Source organism: Myotis daubentonii, chromosome 2 (assembly GCF_963259705.1).
Source record: "Myotis daubentonii chromosome 2, mMyoDau2.1, whole genome shotgun sequence".
Classification (NCBI taxonomy): Eukaryota; Metazoa; Chordata; class Mammalia; order Chiroptera; family Vespertilionidae; genus Myotis; species Myotis daubentonii.
In genome coordinates this window covers 178,144,857-178,165,822 of record NC_081841.1, presented here as the reverse complement: position 1 = coordinate 178,165,822, position 20,966 = coordinate 178,144,857, and the positions used below count along the sequence as shown (strand labels likewise).

General features: G+C 43.0%; 1 protein-coding gene across 3 annotated transcripts in view; it reads left to right on the top strand.

Moving 5' to 3' along the window:
* ABCC4 (ATP binding cassette subfamily C member 4) overlaps nucleotides 1–14,803 on the top strand; it is a 237,282-nt gene extending 222,479 nt beyond the window's left edge. For all 3 annotated transcript variants that reach the window (XM_059684967.1, XM_059684966.1, XM_059684968.1), the window contains 2 exons: nucleotides 842–976; nucleotides 12,816–14,803. In XM_059684967.1, coding sequence (XP_059540950.1) covers nucleotides 842–976; nucleotides 12,816–12,923 — 243 coding nt within the window. In that variant the 3' untranslated portion in view covers nucleotides 12,924–14,803. The remainder of the gene's footprint in view (nucleotides 1–841; nucleotides 977–12,815) is intronic.
* Nucleotides 14,804–20,966: the final 6,163 nt, after the last annotated feature.

The following is a 20,966-nucleotide window of genomic DNA, read 5'->3' as shown; positions in this document are numbered from 1 at the left end:
GAAAGACGAAAAAAGAAGCAAGAGAAGATTAGGGTGAACACAGATATTCAGACCCTCAGCAGCTCCGACAGGGCTGCCCCGTGCGCTGTGTGGGCCCTGATCATTGGAATTTGGAGCTCGATTTCTTAATTGCTTCTTTAGTCTTATCCAAAGAGAAAATTGGATTTCTGGAGATTTCTTCTGTGCAGAGCAATTATGCTAAAGCTGCTTAGGTGGCAGCTCATTCAGCCAGCCTTCCCCTCTCCGAATAATAAATTGCACCCACAGCAACCTCAGGATGCGCCTGCGTCTCCGCTCAGGGGTGCTGTCCCCTCCTACCAGGGGGCACGTTCCAGGGAGCCCCAGAAGTGTTTACTTCTTTTCCAAATGTTGCTCAGATTCTGTCAAACCAGCTCAGCAATTAATTTGCTGTCAGGTCATCACCGTTTAGATAAATTGAGTTTGATTTTCTTAAACCAAGAAACTCCCCAACTCTGAATATGTGTATAAATAGCCCTCAGAGCGCAGAGTCTGAGAGCTAAAAGCACTAACTAATGGAAACACCCCAGAATGCCCTTGGCAGAGTATAAAATGCCAGGGGACTGCTGAGTGCCCTTAATCATAGCCTAAAACTCTCCTTTTCTTCCTTTCCTATAACATTATAATAATAAAAGGTCGGGTTGAGGCCTTTGTCTGCCTAGTAAAACAGGGTAATCAACCCATTTAAACACCCGCCAGGCCTACCACCCAAATAGATTCTCTCTATTCTCCCTCCCCTGCCTCTTTCCGAAACATTGTCTGAGTTATAATATGCTGCTGCAAAACATTGTGTGCTAATGGGTTTCTTTCTGCTGATTAACAGGTTTTGGATTCAGGAAGACTGAAAGAATATGATGAGCCCTATGTTTTGCTGCAAAATAAAGAGAGCCTATTTTACAAGATGGTGCAACAGCTGGGCAAGGCAGAAGCTGCTGCCCTCACCGAAACAGCAAAACAGGTGAGCGCGCCAGGCGGGGTGGTAATTAGAGTCCGTCTCAGCAGTTCACTCCTCGCGATCTGGCACCAAGCGGTTCTAACAAGCACTCTGTGCCCTTGTCAATTATAAGCCTCCGGAGACCAAGCTTCATGGCTGGGTCTTAACAACACGTCCCAGGTTGAAGTCGGGTCTGCTAAGCACTGGCAGACATGGTGGAGGTGGGGGGGGGGTGGGGGTATGGGAAGTGTGCATGCTCACCTGTGCAGGCATGTGTGCCTGAGAGAGAGATTTCAGATTGGGCTTTTTACACATTTGGACTCTATGGGTTCCGATTGTCATATTTTACAGCTCCATTGCATTTCATTTTAATTGGTGCTCGGCACATTGGAGATGCAAATGCTGTGTCGAGGTACATCCCAGAAATTTGAGAATTTGAGGGCGGAAATGCAGGATATTGATCACTGTGTCTAGAAAGATCTACCAGGGAAATGGTAGGCATGCTCCTGATCGTTGACATGTAAACCAACAAATTTGGGGAGAGCAGAGATACTCAGTTTCTGTGTTGAGCAGTGATGGCGATGAGTGAGGAGGATGAGGCTCTGAAACTTGGGTGCCATGCACTGTGGTACAGGTTGTGCTAATCGGTGTGCCTGGGTAGGAGGCGGGGACCTGCAGAGGGAAAGGAAATTGCGCGGGGTCTCATAGCTAGATGAACATGGGCAGAGTTGGAGTGCAGCCCTAGATTTAGGGATGGCTAGGTCTGTGTTCTGAACTTTTCCCTAGTTCTTATGTTGTATGTGAATGTAGGCAAGCTTCACTTGGAACACTAGTCCTTTTTATGCCCAGAATTCATGCAGTGATGTCATTTACTACATTGTCTCTGGTCAAAGCTTAGCCAACCCTAATCCTACCCTAACTCTGATGGATCCTTTGGGATTCCCTGTATAAACTAGTCACAAAAACAGCCAGGAATCTTACAAACCCTTTTTGTTCTTGAGATCAGGCATTTTATAGGAAAGAGCTATGTCTCCACCTAAGTGTAGAAGTCTCCATTTAAAAAGGTATTAAGTAATGAGAAAAGATCATAGATATATATAATACAATTCAACACTCATTTTACAGTGAGGAAACTAAGATTCCTTAGAATGAAGGTGGGACTATAGTCTGTTCCTTCAGTAAATGTTGTTGTTGTTTTTTAATATATTTTTTGATATCAGCGAGAAAGGGAGAGGGAGATAGAGACAGAAACATCAATGTGAGAGAGAATCATTGATCGGCTGCCTCCTGCACACGCCTCACTGGGGATCAAGCCTGCAACCCGGGCATGTGCTCTGACTTGGAATCAGACCGTGATCTCCTGGATCATAGATAGACACTCAGCCACTGAGCCTCACCAGCCTGGCAGGAAATACATATCTTGATTCTTATTCCAGTTGGAGATCTTCTTGACATTATTTCTGTATACATTTGGTTTTCATGGGAGAATAAACTGATAGACTCTCAACTATTTAAATGTGCCAGCATCAAATAACAATGCATCATTCAAAACTGTTATACCAGGAGGATTAGCTAAATCAGCATGCTTTTTACTCTAACAGATTAGAATTCATTCATTTGAAAAGAGAACTCAACATCTGGGAAAAGTTTACTTCCAAGTCACGTTTTCTTGACCACATAGTTGCTTTTCTGGAAAATATTGGTGTGGGCAAGCTGAATCACTCTCCAGTGCCCTTTTAGATGATCATAAAATTGTAACTTAAGTACTTTTTAGAGACAGAATTGAAGGGTGCCTTAATTTGCTAGGGCTACCATAGGGAAGTACCACAGAATAAGGTGATTAAACAACAAAACTTATTTCCTCACGATTCTGGAGGCTGGAATTCTGAGCTCAAGGGGGCACAAGATTGGTTTCTCCTAAGGCCTCTCCGTGGCTTGTAAGTGGTCATCTCTCTCTGTATCTTCACATGGTTTTCCCTGGTGTGTGTCTGTGTGCCAGTCTCCCCCTCTTATAAGGACACCGGTCAGATTAGATTAGGGCCCACCAATATGACCTCATTTATTGACCCAATACAGTTACATTCTGAAGTATTGGAGGGTTAGGACTTCCACATGTAAATGTTGAGAGGACACAGTTCAGCTCATTCCAAAGGATGAATGTCTGCCATTCATTCTCTTTCATGATGAAGCAGACTAACACAGAGGTTTTCGAAGTTCCTTGGTTCCTAGTGTGTGACAGAGTGTTATTTTATCTCTTCGTGTCATCACCAGATACAACCCAGAAGTTACAAAATCTTAATGTCCTAGATTCTAGGAGCCTAAGAGGCACTTGGTAGCCAAATGGGCTTATATGTCCCCCAATGTCTCTAAGCCTCAGAGTTCTTACCTGTAGTGCCCTCACCTGTTTCGCCTATAGTCCTCAGCTGCCCAGCTTCTTCACACTGTTATGACAAGGATGAGATGAGAGAGAGTTTTCTTAAGTGCTTTGAAGAATATAAAGCATATATCAAAAATATAAAACAATTCTACCCATCAATGATAGAAGATAGGTCAGTTTTTTTTAACACATAGGAGATGGTGGTTTTTTTTAATGCTGTGGGTTGAACCCTTTCCTCTAAGTAATAACAAAAGAAGCATCCAAAGTTCTTCTCAGTAGCTTTAGAGACTCTACAAAGTTAAAACTTATTTGTAATAGTTAGTTATTAAATAATGCATTTAATGCTACAAAATTAAAAATCTTCACTTTTCAATTAGTTTTTAAAATGTATAAAGCAAAAGTAAGTCACTGTACCACTCCTGTCATCACAGCTCTTCGCCCAGGATGGAGCCCAGGCACCATTGACTCTTCTATTGATATATATTACTAGAGGCCCGGTGCATGAAATTTGTGCACGGGGGTGGGGAGGTGTTCCTCAGCCTGGCCTGTGCCCTCTCACAGTTGGGGAACCCCGCGATCGATCGCCCCAAAGAGGTAGGCCCTGCCCACCCAGTCGGGGCTCTGCGATGGATCGCCCCTGCAGAGGGAGGCCCAGGCAACTTGCTGCAGCACCGCCGGCCGGGTAGCCTGGTGTGCCACCCCAGCATGACCAAGGGTGATCCCGAGTGGGGGAGTGAAAGGATTAAGGAAAGACAGACAAGAGAATAATAGCTGGGTCTCAGTGGGATGCTGCCTCCCTGATGAGGAGACAACGACAGCACCCACAAGCCGTGTCTTTATTTTATAGCAGGTGCCACGAGGCAACGTAGGGGCGTGATCATGTTGTTTCTCATGAGTTTCAACCTCACTCAACTACATGCACCCGAACTCTGTCATAAGGCACGTGGGGCTACGTGTTTGGACCATAGGTTCAAGCTTACAACCACAGCTGTTGGCTATAATTGTGCTGGGAGGGCCCTGCCCTCCATCTGGGACTTGCACGTGGCAATGAGAGGACCCTGTCCTTTCATTAGTCTGAGGCTTGAACCTGGCCAAAACACCGTAACTGCTCTCCACAGCCTGGGCCTCCCTCTTTGGAGTGATAGATCACGGGGCTCCACAATGGATCACCCCAAAGAGGTAGGCCCTCCCACCTGGCCGGGGCTCCGTGATGGATCGCCCCCACAGAGGGAGGTCCCACCAACCCACCACAGCCTGCCAGTCGATGTCCTGAGCCTCCCGCTTTGGGGTGATCGTGGAGCCCCGCATTGATCAATCGGCCAGTGGCCTGGGCCTCCCTCTGCAGGGCAATCTTGGGCAATGGCCGGGCCCCTGACCAATCACATGGCACCCGCCTTGGTTGGCCTGGTGCCAGTGGGTGTCATAGCGTGGTCATCCCATTGGTCATTCTGCTGTTTGGTCGATTTGCATATTATACTTTTACTAGGGGCCCGGTGCACGAAATTCGTGCACTGGGTGTGTGTGTGTGTGGGGGGGGAGTGTCCCTCAGCCCAGCCTGCCCCCTCTCACATACTGGGAGCCCTCAGGCGTTGACCCCCATCACCCTCCAATCGCAGGATCAGCCCCTTGCCCAGGCCTGACGCCTCCGCCAGAGGTGTCAGGCTTGGACAGGGGACCCCCATCTCCCCCCGATCACTGGCTCTGGCCCCCTCCCAGGCCTGAGGCCTCTGGCCCAGGAATAATGCCTGGGCAGGGGACCCCCATCTCCCTCTGATCGCTTGCTCCACCCCCCGCCCAAGCCTGATGCCTCTGACCCAGGCTTCAGGCCTGGGCAAGGGGACCATCATATCCCCCCAATCCCCGGCTCAGCCCCCCGCCCAGGCCTGATGCCTCGGCCAGCGGAGTTGACCCTCATCACCCTCCGATCACCAATCACCGGATCGGCCCCTTGACCAGGCCTGAGGCCTCCGGCAGAGGTGTCAGGCTTAGGCAGGGGACCCCCAGCTCCCCGCGGTTGCAGGCTCCGCCCCTGCCCAGGCCTAACACCTCTGGCCTAGGCATCCGGCCCGGGCAGCGGGGACCCGCAGCTGCAGCGGCCCCGTGATCGTGGGCTCCGCTTTAGGCCCAGGCAAGGGACCCCTAGCTCCCGGGACTGCCAGCTTCGACCGTGCCCAGCTCCCATCGCTGGCTCCACCCCTACTTCCTGCTATCACTGGCCAGGGCGGCAAAGGCGCCTGATTCTCCGATCATGGCTGGGGGGCAGGGCAAAGGCGGCCCCAGGGCCACCTTTGCCCTGCCCCCCAACTCTTAGCTCCCCGCTGGGTTTCCGATCACTGTCAGTGGCAGGGGGCTTCTTCCTGCTTTCCCTTTCGCCTCCCTGCATTGTGCCTACATATGCAAATTAACCGCCATCTTGTTGACAGTTAACTGCCAATCTTAATTGGCAGTTAATTTGCATATAGCCCTGATTAGCCAATGAAAAGGGTATCGTCGTACGCCAATTACCATTTTTCTCTTTTATTAGTGTAGATTATTATAGATATCTCAGATTATACCAATGCATAGAGTTATCTCATTCTTTTCTGTGGTTGCATAGTATTTATGCTTACTTCTTCTCTATTCCCCTTTTTTCCTTCTAATTAACTATTTGAGTTTTATGTTTTTCCCCCTAAAGGAGCTCTCGAGTTTACTTGTTTTTGTATTTTAATTTACAGTTTATCAGTTCTGTTTTTATCTTTTTTAGTTCCTTCCTCCTTTTGGTTTATTTTATTGTTACTTACTTTTTGAATGCATTTGTTTTCATTCTTTTAAGGTGAACTGTTCTTTGAATATTGTTCTAGTTATATCTTAGAGGTTCTGTGTAGTGCTTTGTCATAGTTAAATTTTTAGATAGAGATTCTGCAATTTGGTTTTGAATTCCTGTTTGGTCCAAGAATTATTTGAGAAGGAGGTCTTTAAAATTTTCTGGTGATTGGGGTTTTATGTTTGTTTTCTTTTACTCATCAGTGTTGATTTTCATTGTCTTGTGATGAAAAATGTTGTCTGTACTGTTTCTTTTCAGAATTAATGCTTTTTGTGTTCTAGTATATAAGCAATTTTTAAAAATAGTCTTTGGGCATTTAAAAACATGAACTATTGCCTATTTAGGGTAGAGAGTTTAATAACTTTAAATTAGATCTACTTCATTAATCACATTATTTAAGTCTTCTCTATCCTTATTTATTTAGTTCCATTTGATGTCACTTGGACTTAGGTGACTTGTAACAAGTTCCAATATAGTTTTTGTCATTTCTGTTTTGGTAATTTTGGTGCTATGGTGTTTAGTCCACAGATCTTCATGTCTTGTGTTTTCACTATGAATTCTATTTCTAATTTATTTTAAGTGTTTTTCTTTTACTCATTTAATGTTCTTGGTCCTGAATACATGCTGGCTTAAAACTAAAATGGAATCCCCTGTTTTCACTGTTTGTCATTTGCTAGGTATGTCTTTGATTGTCTTTCAATATCAAACTAGGTGTATCTTCTGTTACTGGCATGTAGTTAGGCTTAGCTCTGAGATTTAATCTTAGCCCTTTTTTAAAAAGATGAGTTTAGCCCATTTACATTTATTGAGATTATAGTTCTGTCCTGTCTTAGTTCTGTCATGTTATACTTTCAGTTTTTAATGTTCTGGGTTTTGTTTTTAGCTTTTTAATTTGTAGCCTGAAATTTTTTTTCTGCTCATTGTATTATGTATGTTCTTTTCATTTCTTTTAGGAATTATTATAAAAGGTCCTGCCCTGGCCAGGGTAGAGAGATAGCTCAGTTGGTTGTAGTGTTGTCCTGTACACCAAAACTGTTGTGGGGTTTGATTCCTGGTCAGGGCACATACCTAGGTTGCAGGTTCAATTCCTGGTTAGGGCGCTTATGGGAGGCAGCCAATTGATGTTTCTGTCTCACACTGATGTTTTTCTCTCTTTATAAAAATCAATGAGCATATCCTTAGATGAGAATTTAAAAAAAAAAAAAAAAGGTCCTGCTACTGACCTTTGAATTAAATGACTTTTCCCTAGACATATATATATTTATGGATAATGTGGCTATGTCATTATTTCAGGCTAAAGAGAATTCTCTCTGCTTAACATGGAAGCTCCTTTGATTCAGAAAAAGAATGTGTGTGTATGCCCTTATGCAAGAGAAAAATTGAGAAAGTATATTCATTTAGGCTGCATCCTCTCTAGGTGCAGAGATGGGCAGTTACAATGCTACTTGCATTTTTTAAAATTAATTAACTTATTTATTTATTTATTTATTTATAATATATTTTTATTGATTTCAGAGAGAGGAAGGGAGAGGGAGAGTGAGATAGAAATATCAATGATGAGAGATAATCGTTGTTCAGCTGCCTCCTGCACACCCCATACTGGGGATCAAGCCTGCAACTCAGGCACATGCCCTGACCAGGAATCAAACAGTAACCTCCTGGTTTATAGGTTGTTGCTCAACCACCGAGCCACACTGGCCAGGTACTACTTGGGTTTTAGAACCTCACTTCTCCTTGGACCTAACCAGTATGTCTGCTTCAGGGAAAGATGGTGATTCTATATGGTTCCTTGTTGACACATCTTAGAGTTTGCCAGTGGGTTATAGAACTGTCCTCTTCCATGATTGCTGAGATCTGTTCCCATAGGGACCCTCTCTCTGTCTTGTCACAGCCCCATCAGATTCAGTTGCATACGGCAGCTCTTCCAAGTATTTTGCCATTTGGGATTTCAGGTGACTCCTGATTTCATCAAAGATGGGATTTTTCTTTAATTTCATAATACCCTTGCTGTTTAGGGTGATTTCTAAGAGGAAAAGGGGAAAGAAAATCCATTTCCATTATCTTAAAAGCAGACGTCCTCTCTAACTCTCTTTAACTTTGACAACACACATGCCAATATGTACACCAAAGTTAGACCTGCCTTAAAGATTAGTTTGAGAGTTACTGGCTTTGAACTTGGGCCATACAGTTCAGGGAGAATGAACTGACAGAGTCTTGAACCAGAATTCAACATAATGAATAATGGCTTATGAGTATAATGTAAAAAAAAATGCTCTTCATTATCTATGCAAGAGAACTCCCCCCTCTCTTTTTAATCCTCACTCAAGGGCTTGTCTATTGACCTTAGAGAGAGAGAATAAGGGAGAGAGAAAAAGGGAAAGAAACAGCAGTGGGTTGCCTCCCTTACGTGACCCAACCAGTGATCAAACCCACAACCTTTTCGGTGTATGGGACAACGCTCCAACCAAGCCAGCCATCAGCTGTGGTCATGCAGGGGACCTTTTATTGCCGTTGCATTTTGTAAGACCTAATTCCATGATGGTGGATTTATTGACAATTTAGAGTTTAACATTCAATATAGTTTCAACCTATATTAATGAAATTATAATGAACTAAACCCAAGAGAAGGAAAGGGGAGCAACAAGAAACCAACACTCATTGTCTTCTTTAACCTTCACACATTGTTCTGAGTTGGCAGTATCCCTTTTTGACAAAGGGCGAAATTAAGGCAGAAAAGCCTAAGTAACTGTTCAAAGTCACTAGTTAGTACTACAATTTCTGTAATCCTTAAGCTACCTTTCTGCCTCCCCGGTTACCACATTCACTGCATTAACGGCATCTCCACTATGACTCTGGGGTTCTGTAAAGATAATATCAAGAGATCCACGAAAGGGCCTCGCAGATGTTTTGTTTCTTCATTCGATCTGGGTGATGCTGCTACTGTCCATGGACTAAGGGGCCACTTCTCTGAGCAGCATCATAACCGCACCCAACACTTAACTCGGGGTGTTTTCAGCCTGCAGTTTGTAGCCATTAATTAGTTCCTGTGAGGTAAGTCATTGTCTCATTTCACAGATGAGGCAGCCAGTATGGGTAGAGGTTCAGTGATTTTTCCCAGATCAGCAGTGAGTTCCAGAATAGAAAGCTGAGATTGTCCTCTCCAAAGGCTTAGCCTATACACAAGCACCCTGCTAACAAGTGTGCGGTCATCTCAACTACCTTCATAACCCGCACTGTGAAAAAGATGCCTTCTCACACCTCTGCTGTTAGGCAGAGTGTATGATGAAACTTGGCAACAGATAAGAAAAAAATAGGTCAAATCAAGGATTTTATGCACAGGAAGCATGTTTTCAGTATTCAATTTCAAGTATTTCAGACCATGAAGCTAAGACCACTTTAGTGAAAAGTTGCTAATCAACACTAATAAAAGATAAAAATGGTAATTGGCGTACGAGCTACCCTTTTCATTGGCTAATCAGGGCTATATGCAAATTAACTGCCAACTAAGATTGGCAGTTAACTGCCAACAAGATGGCGGTTAATTTGCATATGTAGGCACAATGCAGGGAGGCGAAAGGGAAAGCAGGAAGAAGCCCCCTGCCACTGACAGTGATTGGAAACCCAGGAGGGAGCTAAGAGCGGGGGGGGGGGGGGGGGGGCAGGGCAAAGGCGGCCCTGGGGCCGCCTTTGCCCTGCCCCCCAGCCATGATCGGAGAATCAGGTGCCTTTTCCGCCCTGGCCAGTGATAGCAGGAAGTAGGGGTGGAGCCAGCGAAGGGAGCTGGGCACGGTCGAAGCTGGCAGTCCCGGGAGCTAGGGGTCCCTTGCCTGGGCCTAAAGCGGAGCCCACGATCGCGGGGCCACTGCAGCTGCGGGTCCCCGCTGCCCAGGCCGGACGCCTAGGCCAGAGGCCTTAGGCCTGGGCCGGGGCGGAGCCTGCAACAGCGGGGAGCTGGGGGTCCCCTGCCCAGGCCTGACACCTCTGCCGGAGACCTCAGGCCTGGTCAAGGGGCCGATCTGGTGATTGGTGATCGGAGGGTGATGAGGGTCAACTCCTCTGGCCAAGGCATCAGGCCTGGGCGGGGGGCTGAGCTGGGGATTGGGGGGATATGAGGGTCCCGTTGCCCAGGCCTGAAGCCTGGGTCAGAGGCATCAGGCTTGGGCGGGGGGTGGAGCAAGCGATCAGAGGGAGATGGGGGTCCCCTGCCCAGGCATGATTCCTGGGCCAGAGGCCTCAAGCCTGGGCGGGGCCAGAGCCAGTGATCGGGGGGAGATGGGGGTCCCCTGTCCAAGCCTGACACCTCTGGCAGAGGTGTCAGGCCTGGGCAAGGGGCCAATCAGGCGATCGGAGGGTGATGGGGTCTACGCCTCTGGCCGAGGCATCAGGCCTGGGCAAGGGGCAGAGCCAGTAATCGGAGGGGTCTGGGGGTTCCCCTGCCCAGGCCTGATGCCTGGGCCAGAGGCATCAGGCCTGGGCTGGGGGCAGAACCAGTGATGGGGGGAAATGAGGGTCCCCTGCCCAGGCCTGACACCTCTGTCAGAGGTGTCAGGCCTGGGCAAGGGGCTGATCCTGTGATTGGAGGGTGATGCGGGTCAACGCCTGAGTGCTCCCAGTATGTGAGAGGGGGCAGGCTGGGCTGAGGGACACTCCCCCCCCACACACACACACACATCCAGTGCACGAATTTCGTGCACCGGGCCCCTAGTAATAACATAGAGGAACATTGATTTGTTGTTCCACTTATTTATGCATTCATTGGTTGATAGTTGTATGTGCCCTGCCCAGGGATCAAACTGTAACCTTGGTGTATCGGGATGATGCTCTAACCAACTGAGTTACCCGGCCAGGGCAATAATAACATATTCTTTATTTAAAAAGTTATGTAAGAGGGTTATGGAAAAAGTAACTGGCTTATTTGTGAAGGACTATCAAGCAGTAGAAAACAAAATCAATTTCCATTTGTTCTCTTGGCTGTTTTTAATTTCACCAAGAAATAGGTTTTTTGGAGTACATCCTATATAATAAAAGGCTAATATGCAAATCGACCAAACAGCAGAACGACCAGTTGCTATGACATGCACTGACCACCAGGGAAGACACTCAACACAGGAGTTGCCCCCTGGTGGTCAGTGCGCTCCCACAGGGGGAGTGCTGCTCAGCTAGAAGCCCAGCTCAGGGTGCAGTGGCGGTGGCGGAAGCCCCTCGTGCCTCCGAGGCAGTTGGACTTCCCCCGAGGGCTCCTGGACTCGAGAGGGTGCAGGCCAGGCTGAGGGACCCCTTTGAGTGCATGATTTTTGTGCACCGGGCCTCTAGTAAAATATAATCCACAAAATATGGCTATCTTTAAAAAATGGAGGAGGGAGGTAGTATAAATTAGCTCCCAAAACAGGTCTTATTTTTAAATACTTACATTGTAATCAAAATAGCCTCAGATTTCACCCAGTGGGATCCAAGCATTATTGAAGGATTTATTATTTCTCTCCTAAGTGAAAATATATAGTTATTTCAGATCCAGTCCTGTTTTTGAGATAGGAAGTATGTAAGCAGCAAGAGAAAAAGTACACTTTAATATAAAGGTGGCTCTCTCAGCACTTTTCATTTCTGTATGTGAAGTTCATTGTCTCCTATGATAACTTTGTTGACAGCAACCACAAATATCTTAGGAGCCAGGTCTTATAAAATAGATCCAGGATCGTATGACTAAGAGACCCAGCTCATGACACGTGTTAGCCTCAGATAGATGGCACATTTTCTGTTTTAAAGACTCAGACAAAACTTTCCACATTCGTCTTATGGGGGAAAAAATTACATTTGAAGTCCTTTTTCACCCAAACACATTTTGAGATAAGAGCTCACAAGCCTTGACATTATTTCATTTTGTTATGCGCATCTGTCAAGGCACTGAGATACGATACAGCTGCTAAAAACTGATGATTGTGGAACAGAGAGCCCTGACAGCATTTCATTTCCTTTATGTTCTGATTATACATTTATCAGAAAACCTGTATCTCTCCTAGTTCAGCTAGAAATTGGTAGAATTCAAGAAGTCAAAGGCTTGGCAAAGAACCGTCCTATTATTTGGTATCATCTTACATTTGAGAGAAGTTGCCTGGTTGAGTCATTGTTAAAGCTTTTGCTTCTCTTTTCATTATCGTGCCCCACTATCCACAGATCACATTTCTATGGCCCCTATAACTACCTTGCCGCACAAATTAAATGCTGGGATATTTCATACATATACGCCAGCGTTTCAATAGTTGTCAATCAGAGTTTATAAAATACAGGGATTACAACCTGATATTAACATCCAAATCTATTGTGCTCATTTTATGTGTGAAAATGAGAAACCCTCGTGCAGACACTAGATTTCCCAGCCTCTTTGTCACCCTGTTTTTAATTTATCTCCAGGTTTTGAGTCAGTAAAATGACTTTGCTTATCAATTTAATGTAGTGATAAAACATATCTGTGGATCGGAATGATCAGAACTAAAGTGGATCTATAGGTTGTTTGGCATTTAAGCCCACCCCTACTGAGGGTTTTAATGGGGGCTACTTTATTGAATAAAAGCATCCCTGTATTTTTTTAACTGTGCCTCTGTGAGTGATATAATTTGCTTCACATGAAGAAGTGGACATAGAAATGCATTGCCCCATGTGCTCTCATGCCTCTTTTTTTATTACAGGTGTACTTCAAAAGGAATTATCCAGATATTACTCAGAATGGCCATATGGTTGTGAATGCTTCCAATGGACAGCCCTCAACCTTCACTATTTTTGAGACAGCACTGTGATTCTACGATGTCAAGTCTATTCTGAAGGCATTTCTCCAATAGTTTTGCACTGTCTGAACTATACTTTTTTTTTACACTAGCAACAAATATTTACACATACCAGATGTTAGTTTATTTGGATTTTTTCCTCCAATTTCACTCAATGATTTCAAACTCTAACAAAATTACTTATTATTTTTATTTATATTTATATTATAGTATTTTTTAATCTTATCCAAATTAGAAGTGCAGGCCACCAATAAAAGCTGTCTATCAAGTCTTGTGCCTTAAGAGACTCAGAGCCAAAGCTCATTTTGTGAAGTATGAGACAAAGTTGCTAAGAAATTTTTTTTTTTTTACTACCACCCAAACTACATATTACTTTGCAGTTATATCAGGGATTCTATTTACTTGAAAACTGTGTGAAGTTGCCATTTTGTCTTTAACATACCAAGGATCCGTTCTTCCACCCCCCACCCCCACAGGTCTCTGGCTAAAATAGTACAGATAAAACCAATAGGAAAAGCAAAACATACACATAGTAGGGAGAGTCCGTTCCCCCACCCCTACCCCCAAAAGTTTATAGTTAAAATATAGAAAGGCAATATGTAATTATGTTCTAAAAGAAAAGGAAGGAAAAATGATGTTTTCTCAAAATAGGCACCCATACAGGTGATTTGATAAGGAAGGACACAGTGGGATCATTGATCATCTTTTAAATTTGCATGCCTTTGACATGGTAACTAGTGTAGTTTTAGTCAGTGTGGTGATGGTATATTCAAAGAAGGCCAAACCGCTACTGGTAATTCCTGAATATGTAGTAGTACTCTTATTCAAGTTTCTGGTTGACTGCCAGCTAACCTTCAGTGGACTAGAAACCTTTTGGGTTAGCCTTTATTGAAATTCCTTCTAAATTGCATGCATAGGTTCTCCCGAGTTGGTGAGAAAAAATGAAAATCATTGCAAATATTGACTGTAATTATACAGTACTAGAGGCCCTGTGCACAGATTCGTGCACCAGGCATTTAGTATGCATATAAGATCTTCAGTTAATCTCTTTCTGCCCTCCCCGCTTCTCTCTGAGATTCGTCAGTCTGTTCCATGGTCCCATGCCTGTGTATTGAGCGCCTTCCCCCTGGTGGTCAGTGCACATCATAGCTACTGGTTGAACGGTCACTTAGGCTTTTATATATATATATAGATAGTCTCAGGATGCATCCAAAAAGTCCACTTTTATGAACCTACCCAGGTTAGTTTACTTTTGTTTAGGTCTTTCTGATTAGTAAAGCAGCAAACTACAATACTTCTTAGGGCCTGCTGTGCTTTCTTTGAACTGTGGGTTTTTTGTTTTTCTTGATGGTGATGGTATGGTGAGTTCAAGTTACTAAAGGTTGTACTGTCATCGTTTTAAGTGGTTTCTCGTGACCTCTCAGAATAAGGTATAACCACCCTCAAGTTGCAAATATTAACATATATATGTATGTATATGTGCTGCCGTATAGCAAGTATTTGTACTCTTCAACAGAAACAAATGTTTTATAGACTTAAGCCTTAAACACACACACAGACGCGCGCACACATACACAGCAAACTACCAAAATACACTAAGTTCCGTAGCTGTGGAACATTTTATATATAGAAATAATATGGTTAATGTTTAGTCCAGTAAACCAATACGTTGATTAATAGTCAAGGCTAGTCATTCAGGAGACTGAAATGACAACAGTCAATAGAAATAATGAGGTTTGTTAGAACAGTGGCAATATTTGAAATGTGTGTGTGTTTATTTTGTCTTTAGAGGTTAAAGTTGGTTAAAAATGTTTCTATTTCTGTTTTACTGTCATCATAGAGTTTTTAATGAAACAAAACTCAATTGAAATAAATGGCAGTTTTCTTCTCCATTTAGAGGTCTGTATTTTTGTTCTTAGATTACTGACTCACGTCCTTGCTCTTGAAAGCCAATGCGTTTTCCTGAAATAGAAAACCACCTTTCATTACTGACTGACTGGTTCTCTTGATTAATTAAATGTACCAAATATTCTAAGCCAGTGGTTCTCAACCTTCCTAATGCCACGACCCTTTAATACAGTTCCTCATGTTGTGGGGACCCCCAACCATAAAATTATTTTCGTTGCTACTTCATAACTGTAATTTTGCTACTGTTATGAATCGTAATGTAAATATCTGATATGCAGGATGTATTTTCATTGTTACAAATTGAACATAATTAAAGCATAGTGATTAATCACAAAAACAATATGTAATTATATATGTGTTTTTCCGATGGTCTTAGGCGACCCCTGTGAAAGGGTCATTCGACTCCCAAAGGGGTCACGACCCACAGGTTGAGAACTGCTGTTCTAAGCAGATAGATTGGTTTCAGATGGGTTGAAATAGTTGCTATTGAAGCAAACTCAGTTGCACCATTTCCAGGAAAAAGTAGAGAATAGTATTAGCTTATGCCCTATGCTTGAACAAATACGAAGTTGTTGAGGTTTTTGTTTTTTGAAAGGTGACCTTACCATAGAATAACAAGAAACATCTATTGCTGCTACATTAAAAACACTGAACATTGGTTCTCACAGTGCGGTCCCTGGCCCAGCGACATTAGCATCACCTGGGAACTTGTTAGAAGTGCAAGTTCTTGTTTCTCACTCCCTATCTACTGAATCAAAAACTCTGGTGGTAGGGATCAATAATCCGTGTCTTAAGCCCAAAGGGGTGATTCTGGTGCAGACTAAAGTCTGCGAACCAGTACTTAGAACCTAGAGAATTCCTAAAACTCATTAAGAAAAACACAGAAAGAGAAATGGACACAGAGACTTGAATGGGCACTTCACAAAAGAGAATATCCAAATGGCCAATAACTGGAGAAGTGCTATCTCATGTTGGTTACCAGGAAAATGAAAATTGAAACCACAGTGAGATACCACTAAACACCCACTAGAATGGCTAACACTGAAAAGTCTTAGAATAGCATTCCAGGGCTAATGGAGCAGTGGGAACTCTCACAAACTATATGTATAAAAAAGTATGTTTTGAAAAAAGTGACTTCGGAAAATAGTTGGATAGCATTTACCCAAACTGTATACTCTGCGATCCACTAATTCCACTCTGAATGAATCCTCATGTGCTCCAAGAGATGTATTCAAGGATGTTCCTAGACACAGCGAGTTCTTAATAGCCCCAGAGTGGGCATAATCCAAATGCTCATCTGCCGGGAGCCAGTCCATCCTTGCTGTTTCAAGGGACCTGGCATATATGGCATACGGTTCTTAATATGTTTGCTCACCTTCTTGGCGCTGTGTTTTAACCAAGGTCACCTCTCCGAGAAAGGTTGAATCCCCAGGTAGGGATTTTCCCCTGAAGTTAGGGAGGGAATAAAACCCCTCAACTAAGTGCCAGGCGGGTAATTAATCACTTTAACTACGAACAATCATGCTTAAGCTACATAATCTTTACTCCCTGGAATGGAGATAAGAAATGCCCTAACCTTTGGAATAGAGATTGATAGGATTGGAATCAACTGGTATAAATACAGATGCAACAAGACAACAACAGACAGAATTCAGAAGACAGAACTCAGAACACAGAACTTAGGAGACAGGGCTTGGAAGACAGGACCAAGAGAGACAGAACGTAGGCACAGAACCTACAAAGAACGTTCTCTAGAGACAGAAGAACTTCGCTGGAGAGAACATGGCAAAAGATCCTGGACTGAACCTGACTACAGAAATTGGCAAGAGAACCTGACTAGAACCTGGTGACTGAACCTGAACCTGGACAGAACCTCTCTGGAGAGCCTAAGCAGAACCTCTCTGGAGATCCAGACCAGAACTTGGCTGGAGATCCAGGCTAGAGATCCTGGCTAGGCTGCTGATCAACTGAATGCTGTCTCCGTGTCCTTCCTTCTTCGCCGACTCCGTCCACGCCTTTGGGGACCCCTGGACCCGCTGGGGTTGGACCCCAGCACTCATCAACAGCAGATGGAAAATAAACTGGTGTAATAGAAACTCCACAGCAATGAGAGTGATCAATTATATCAACGACACAGGTCAATCTCACAAACTTAAGCCTGACCCAAAAGAATATTTATGGTTCCATTTATATAAAGTTCAGACACAAGCATGACTAAACTAGTGTTCAGAGACAGAATTATTCTTCGCCTTGGGAAATTGGAAGGTGTTGGCAGTTGGGTGAAATAAAAGGGGAACTTCTGGGGGTGCTTCTCATGGTCTTTTAATGGAGGCTGGATGGTGGTTAGAACAGTATTGATTGAGGGGGGAGCGGGTGGGTGGGAGAGGGCACAGAGGGTTAAATGGTGATGGAAAGAATAAAATTAAAGTTTATTAAAAAAAAAAGCAGTATTGGGCTCTTTATTTGCTGCACTTTTCTGTTGTATAGTGTACTTCGCAGTTGAGTTAACTAAAAACAAAGTTCTCAGCCTGTTTTTCTTCTGTTATGTTATTCAAATTTAGTGGCTTAATCATCTAAAATTGACTCATTTGCATCTGGAAAATTATTTCTGCTTAAAATGTGTGTCTGGTTAAGGTTGTCTTATGGTCCATAGCAAATGGCCTTATTTGAAGCTCTTGGTACATGAGAGGTCAGGGTTTCTATTTTCTCTAACCAATCAATAAAATATATTACACTTCCTCTCTCCGATTCCAGGATAAGTACAAACCAAGGAACTATGAGGAATTTCTTTACTGAGGTATGATTGACATACAAAAAGCTGTACATATTTATACAACTTGATGAATTTGGGGATAAGTATACACCCATGAAACCACCACAATCTATGCAGTAATCATAGCCATCACCTCCAAAAGGTTCTTCCTGCACTCTTATAATTTCCATTAATATGAATGAGGTTCAAACAAGTTAAAATCAATCTAATGTTAAATGCTTTTGATGACACTATAACTGCTTGGTGTCTTAACTTGGGAAAAGACAGCTTACACCAATTCAGTGAGGCAGTGAGTTAGACTTACTAAGTATTGTGACAATTGGATGAGTAAACTTAATTTATCAACAGATTAACTTGTCTCTATGTAAGCTGAAGAATCCATGCTTTTCTTTCTGATGGTTTGGAAATACTAGAAGCCCCTCTCCTCAAACCTTAGTATTTGTTTCATATTTCATTCTGAAAAGTTTAATGATGTTCAGAATCTGATGCCCTGGTGTGTGTGAGATTTAGCACCTGAATATGTAAGTCACTTCTCATAACCAATTCTGTTTTGGAGTGTTTTCAGGATTCACCTTCATCAAGAGTGCACAATAGTCTGGACACCACATCTCAAGAAAAATCACTTCCTTGTCATTCTGTAATTGTAGTCAAGGAATGGACACACCTATATGTGACTGAAAGGAAAGAGAGAAAAAGGAATCTTTTTCGCTTGGAAAGCAAAACAAACAAACAAACAAAAACCCCTCAAATTAAAACAACAACAAAAAGTTCTAAAAGCCATATTGATAGTCAATATAGTTTAGTTACCAAGTATGCTAGTTCTCGAAAGCTCATTTATTGAATATTGAATAAGTGTATGTAAAAAAATGAAATTACATTCTATTTAAAAAATCCTAGACTTAGGAACTACATTATTCCAAAAGTACAGACTAAAAAAATAGTTATAGTTTTCCTTAAGAAATGCAATAAATCATGGATTAATTTCCACAAAATGTGTCTTTTAATGGGCATGTTGATCCTTATAAATTGAGGATTTTAAACCAAAACGTAACCACATTCACACACACAGGCCTTTCCACCATTATAAATTCTATTTTGGGGACTTAGAAATAAAGAATGTGTATAACCAATAATTTTCAAATAATCCCCTGCAATGCTGGACTCCTTTTCGATACCTGTTGTATGTAGAGGGCCGCCTGGGAATGTTTAACATGCCTAAATTTAACCTGGGTTACCCAAGGACTCTAGATAATGTGTTTACCCAAAACTGTAGTTTGTATGGCATACTGTCTCTGTTTCTGTAAATTGCTTTTTTTTTGCAAACTAGGTTCCTCATTCCAAACCTTGAGACAGCCAATTTAAAATTGAATTGTCATGACCTAGAGCAAAGAATATTCTTACATGGTATTATTCTACAAGTTTCATTAATAATTTTGATGCTTTAAAACAGTATATTGTGCATTTATCCCAAACAAACTTACAAATTCTTTGACTGTTTGGCAACAATTAATATTTAAGGACATAAAAGAATTTATTCCCTTCCACTATGTGGAAGGCCCCCTGGGAAGGCACTTAAGCATTCTGTATTGACCTCGCTTGACCTTTTTGCCAAGAGGATTTCCTCTTCTCACAATCCAATTGTCTACAGCTGTTATCTGAGCTCTCCGTTCAAACTGAGATCATGAGAAGCTGGTACCATGGATCTGTCTCTTGCCCAATGGCGTAAGTTGGGCCCTCTCTGGAGAAGAAACCTGGGTTCTCTATGATCAATGCCGGGACCCCGCCAGCAGGCGAGGGGATCCAAAGGCAGTTGCTGGGCATGGAGGCCAGAGGGACATAGGCTACCAAGGAGACAGAACTGAACCTCACATCACCCTACTTGGCCCAGAGATGGCTGGTAGTCAAAGACAGGTAAGACCCCACAGGGTGGGGCGACCTAAGACAGGCACAGTCGGGGGCCAGTAGGAGAAAACTTGGGGTTCACCAGAGGTGGGGCACAGATCCTCACCCCCGCAATGGTGCAGGGGCTTGAACACTCGCCCCTTCTGAGGAAGGTCTCCTGTCCCCATGGCTGCTTCTTGCTTCCCATGCCCAGCCCAGACCAGGAACCAAATAACAGAAGAGACTTGGTCCAGCTGAAACTGGTACCCAGAAAAACAAAGGCTTAGTTTAACAGACTCTAAATTTAAATCTAGCCTAACAACAGAAATGCTTAAGCCTCCTCAAGGATGTAAAGTGATCCTTTCAATTAATATTTACAGTGTAAATTAAGATTATTGTTAAAATATTAAATTTGACAGTAAAATAGTTAAGTTTTAAAATTAATTAAATTTGGCTAACTTTAAATAAGTAATTATTCAAAAAGTATTAACCAAAATGTTCATTTCGTGGTAAAATTGCTTAACATACAAAAAAGTTATCTAGACTGCATTATATATTTTCCAAAAATCCTCCTAATTAAATAAAAAAAAAAGGGGGGGGGGGATAGTGGAAAAATATAGTGGAAAAATGCCATGTAAGAAAATAGATCCTATAACTAAATTAAAATTTTTTCGTTAGCAAGACACCCAGAAAAAACACATGATGTCAGGGAAAGCCAGGAGATCATTTCAAAGAAAAAACCCCAAGTAAGGTTTTCTTTGTTGACCTTTGGTCGAGAATATGTTTGTATACTTTCAGAGAACAGCTTCAAGACCATGTGTATTCCTGCAACAACAGATCCCAACTGACCAGATTGCTCCAGCCACAAAGACAGGAGAGACAGTTCAGAGATGGAGATGGTGAAGACGCCTTGTCATGATAGCAGTCAGCACCTGTGCATTGCTACAGGTTGCCCAGGACCAAGAGCAAGGAAGAAGGAGCAATGCAGCCAATTCGGGTGCTAGAGCGTTACATCCGTCACCACAATGGACTCGGACATTCACTCAAAAGGACTAAGTACTGCCCTAATGACAGCAAAAGGGAAGCAAAAGAAAGCTGAAAGACGCAAGGGACTGTTGTGCCAATATGGAGTCATCTGAAGAAGTTAACGACTGAAGCGCCACAGATTGTGGAAAAGCAAGAAGTTGAAGCTACTTCTTCAACCATGTTCCTGCTCATGCTAGCATCTGTTAGCTGCCAGTCTTCTGCAAAGTCTTGCACAGCCAAGTCCAAGGACTCTGAGTAAATATACACCAGCAGCAAAAGAGACTTATTTTTTTCATTTCGTAGCAAAAATGTTAATATGTCCATAGTTCTGATTTCTCATATTGTTGTTTTGCATTGGCATTGTTTTGTTATTATTTAATAGCCAGTTTTGTTCTTAACGTTCAAATTTTGAAAATGATAACATGTATGTAGTTTAGTTTTTGCATTTGCATTGTTTGCAATTGTTT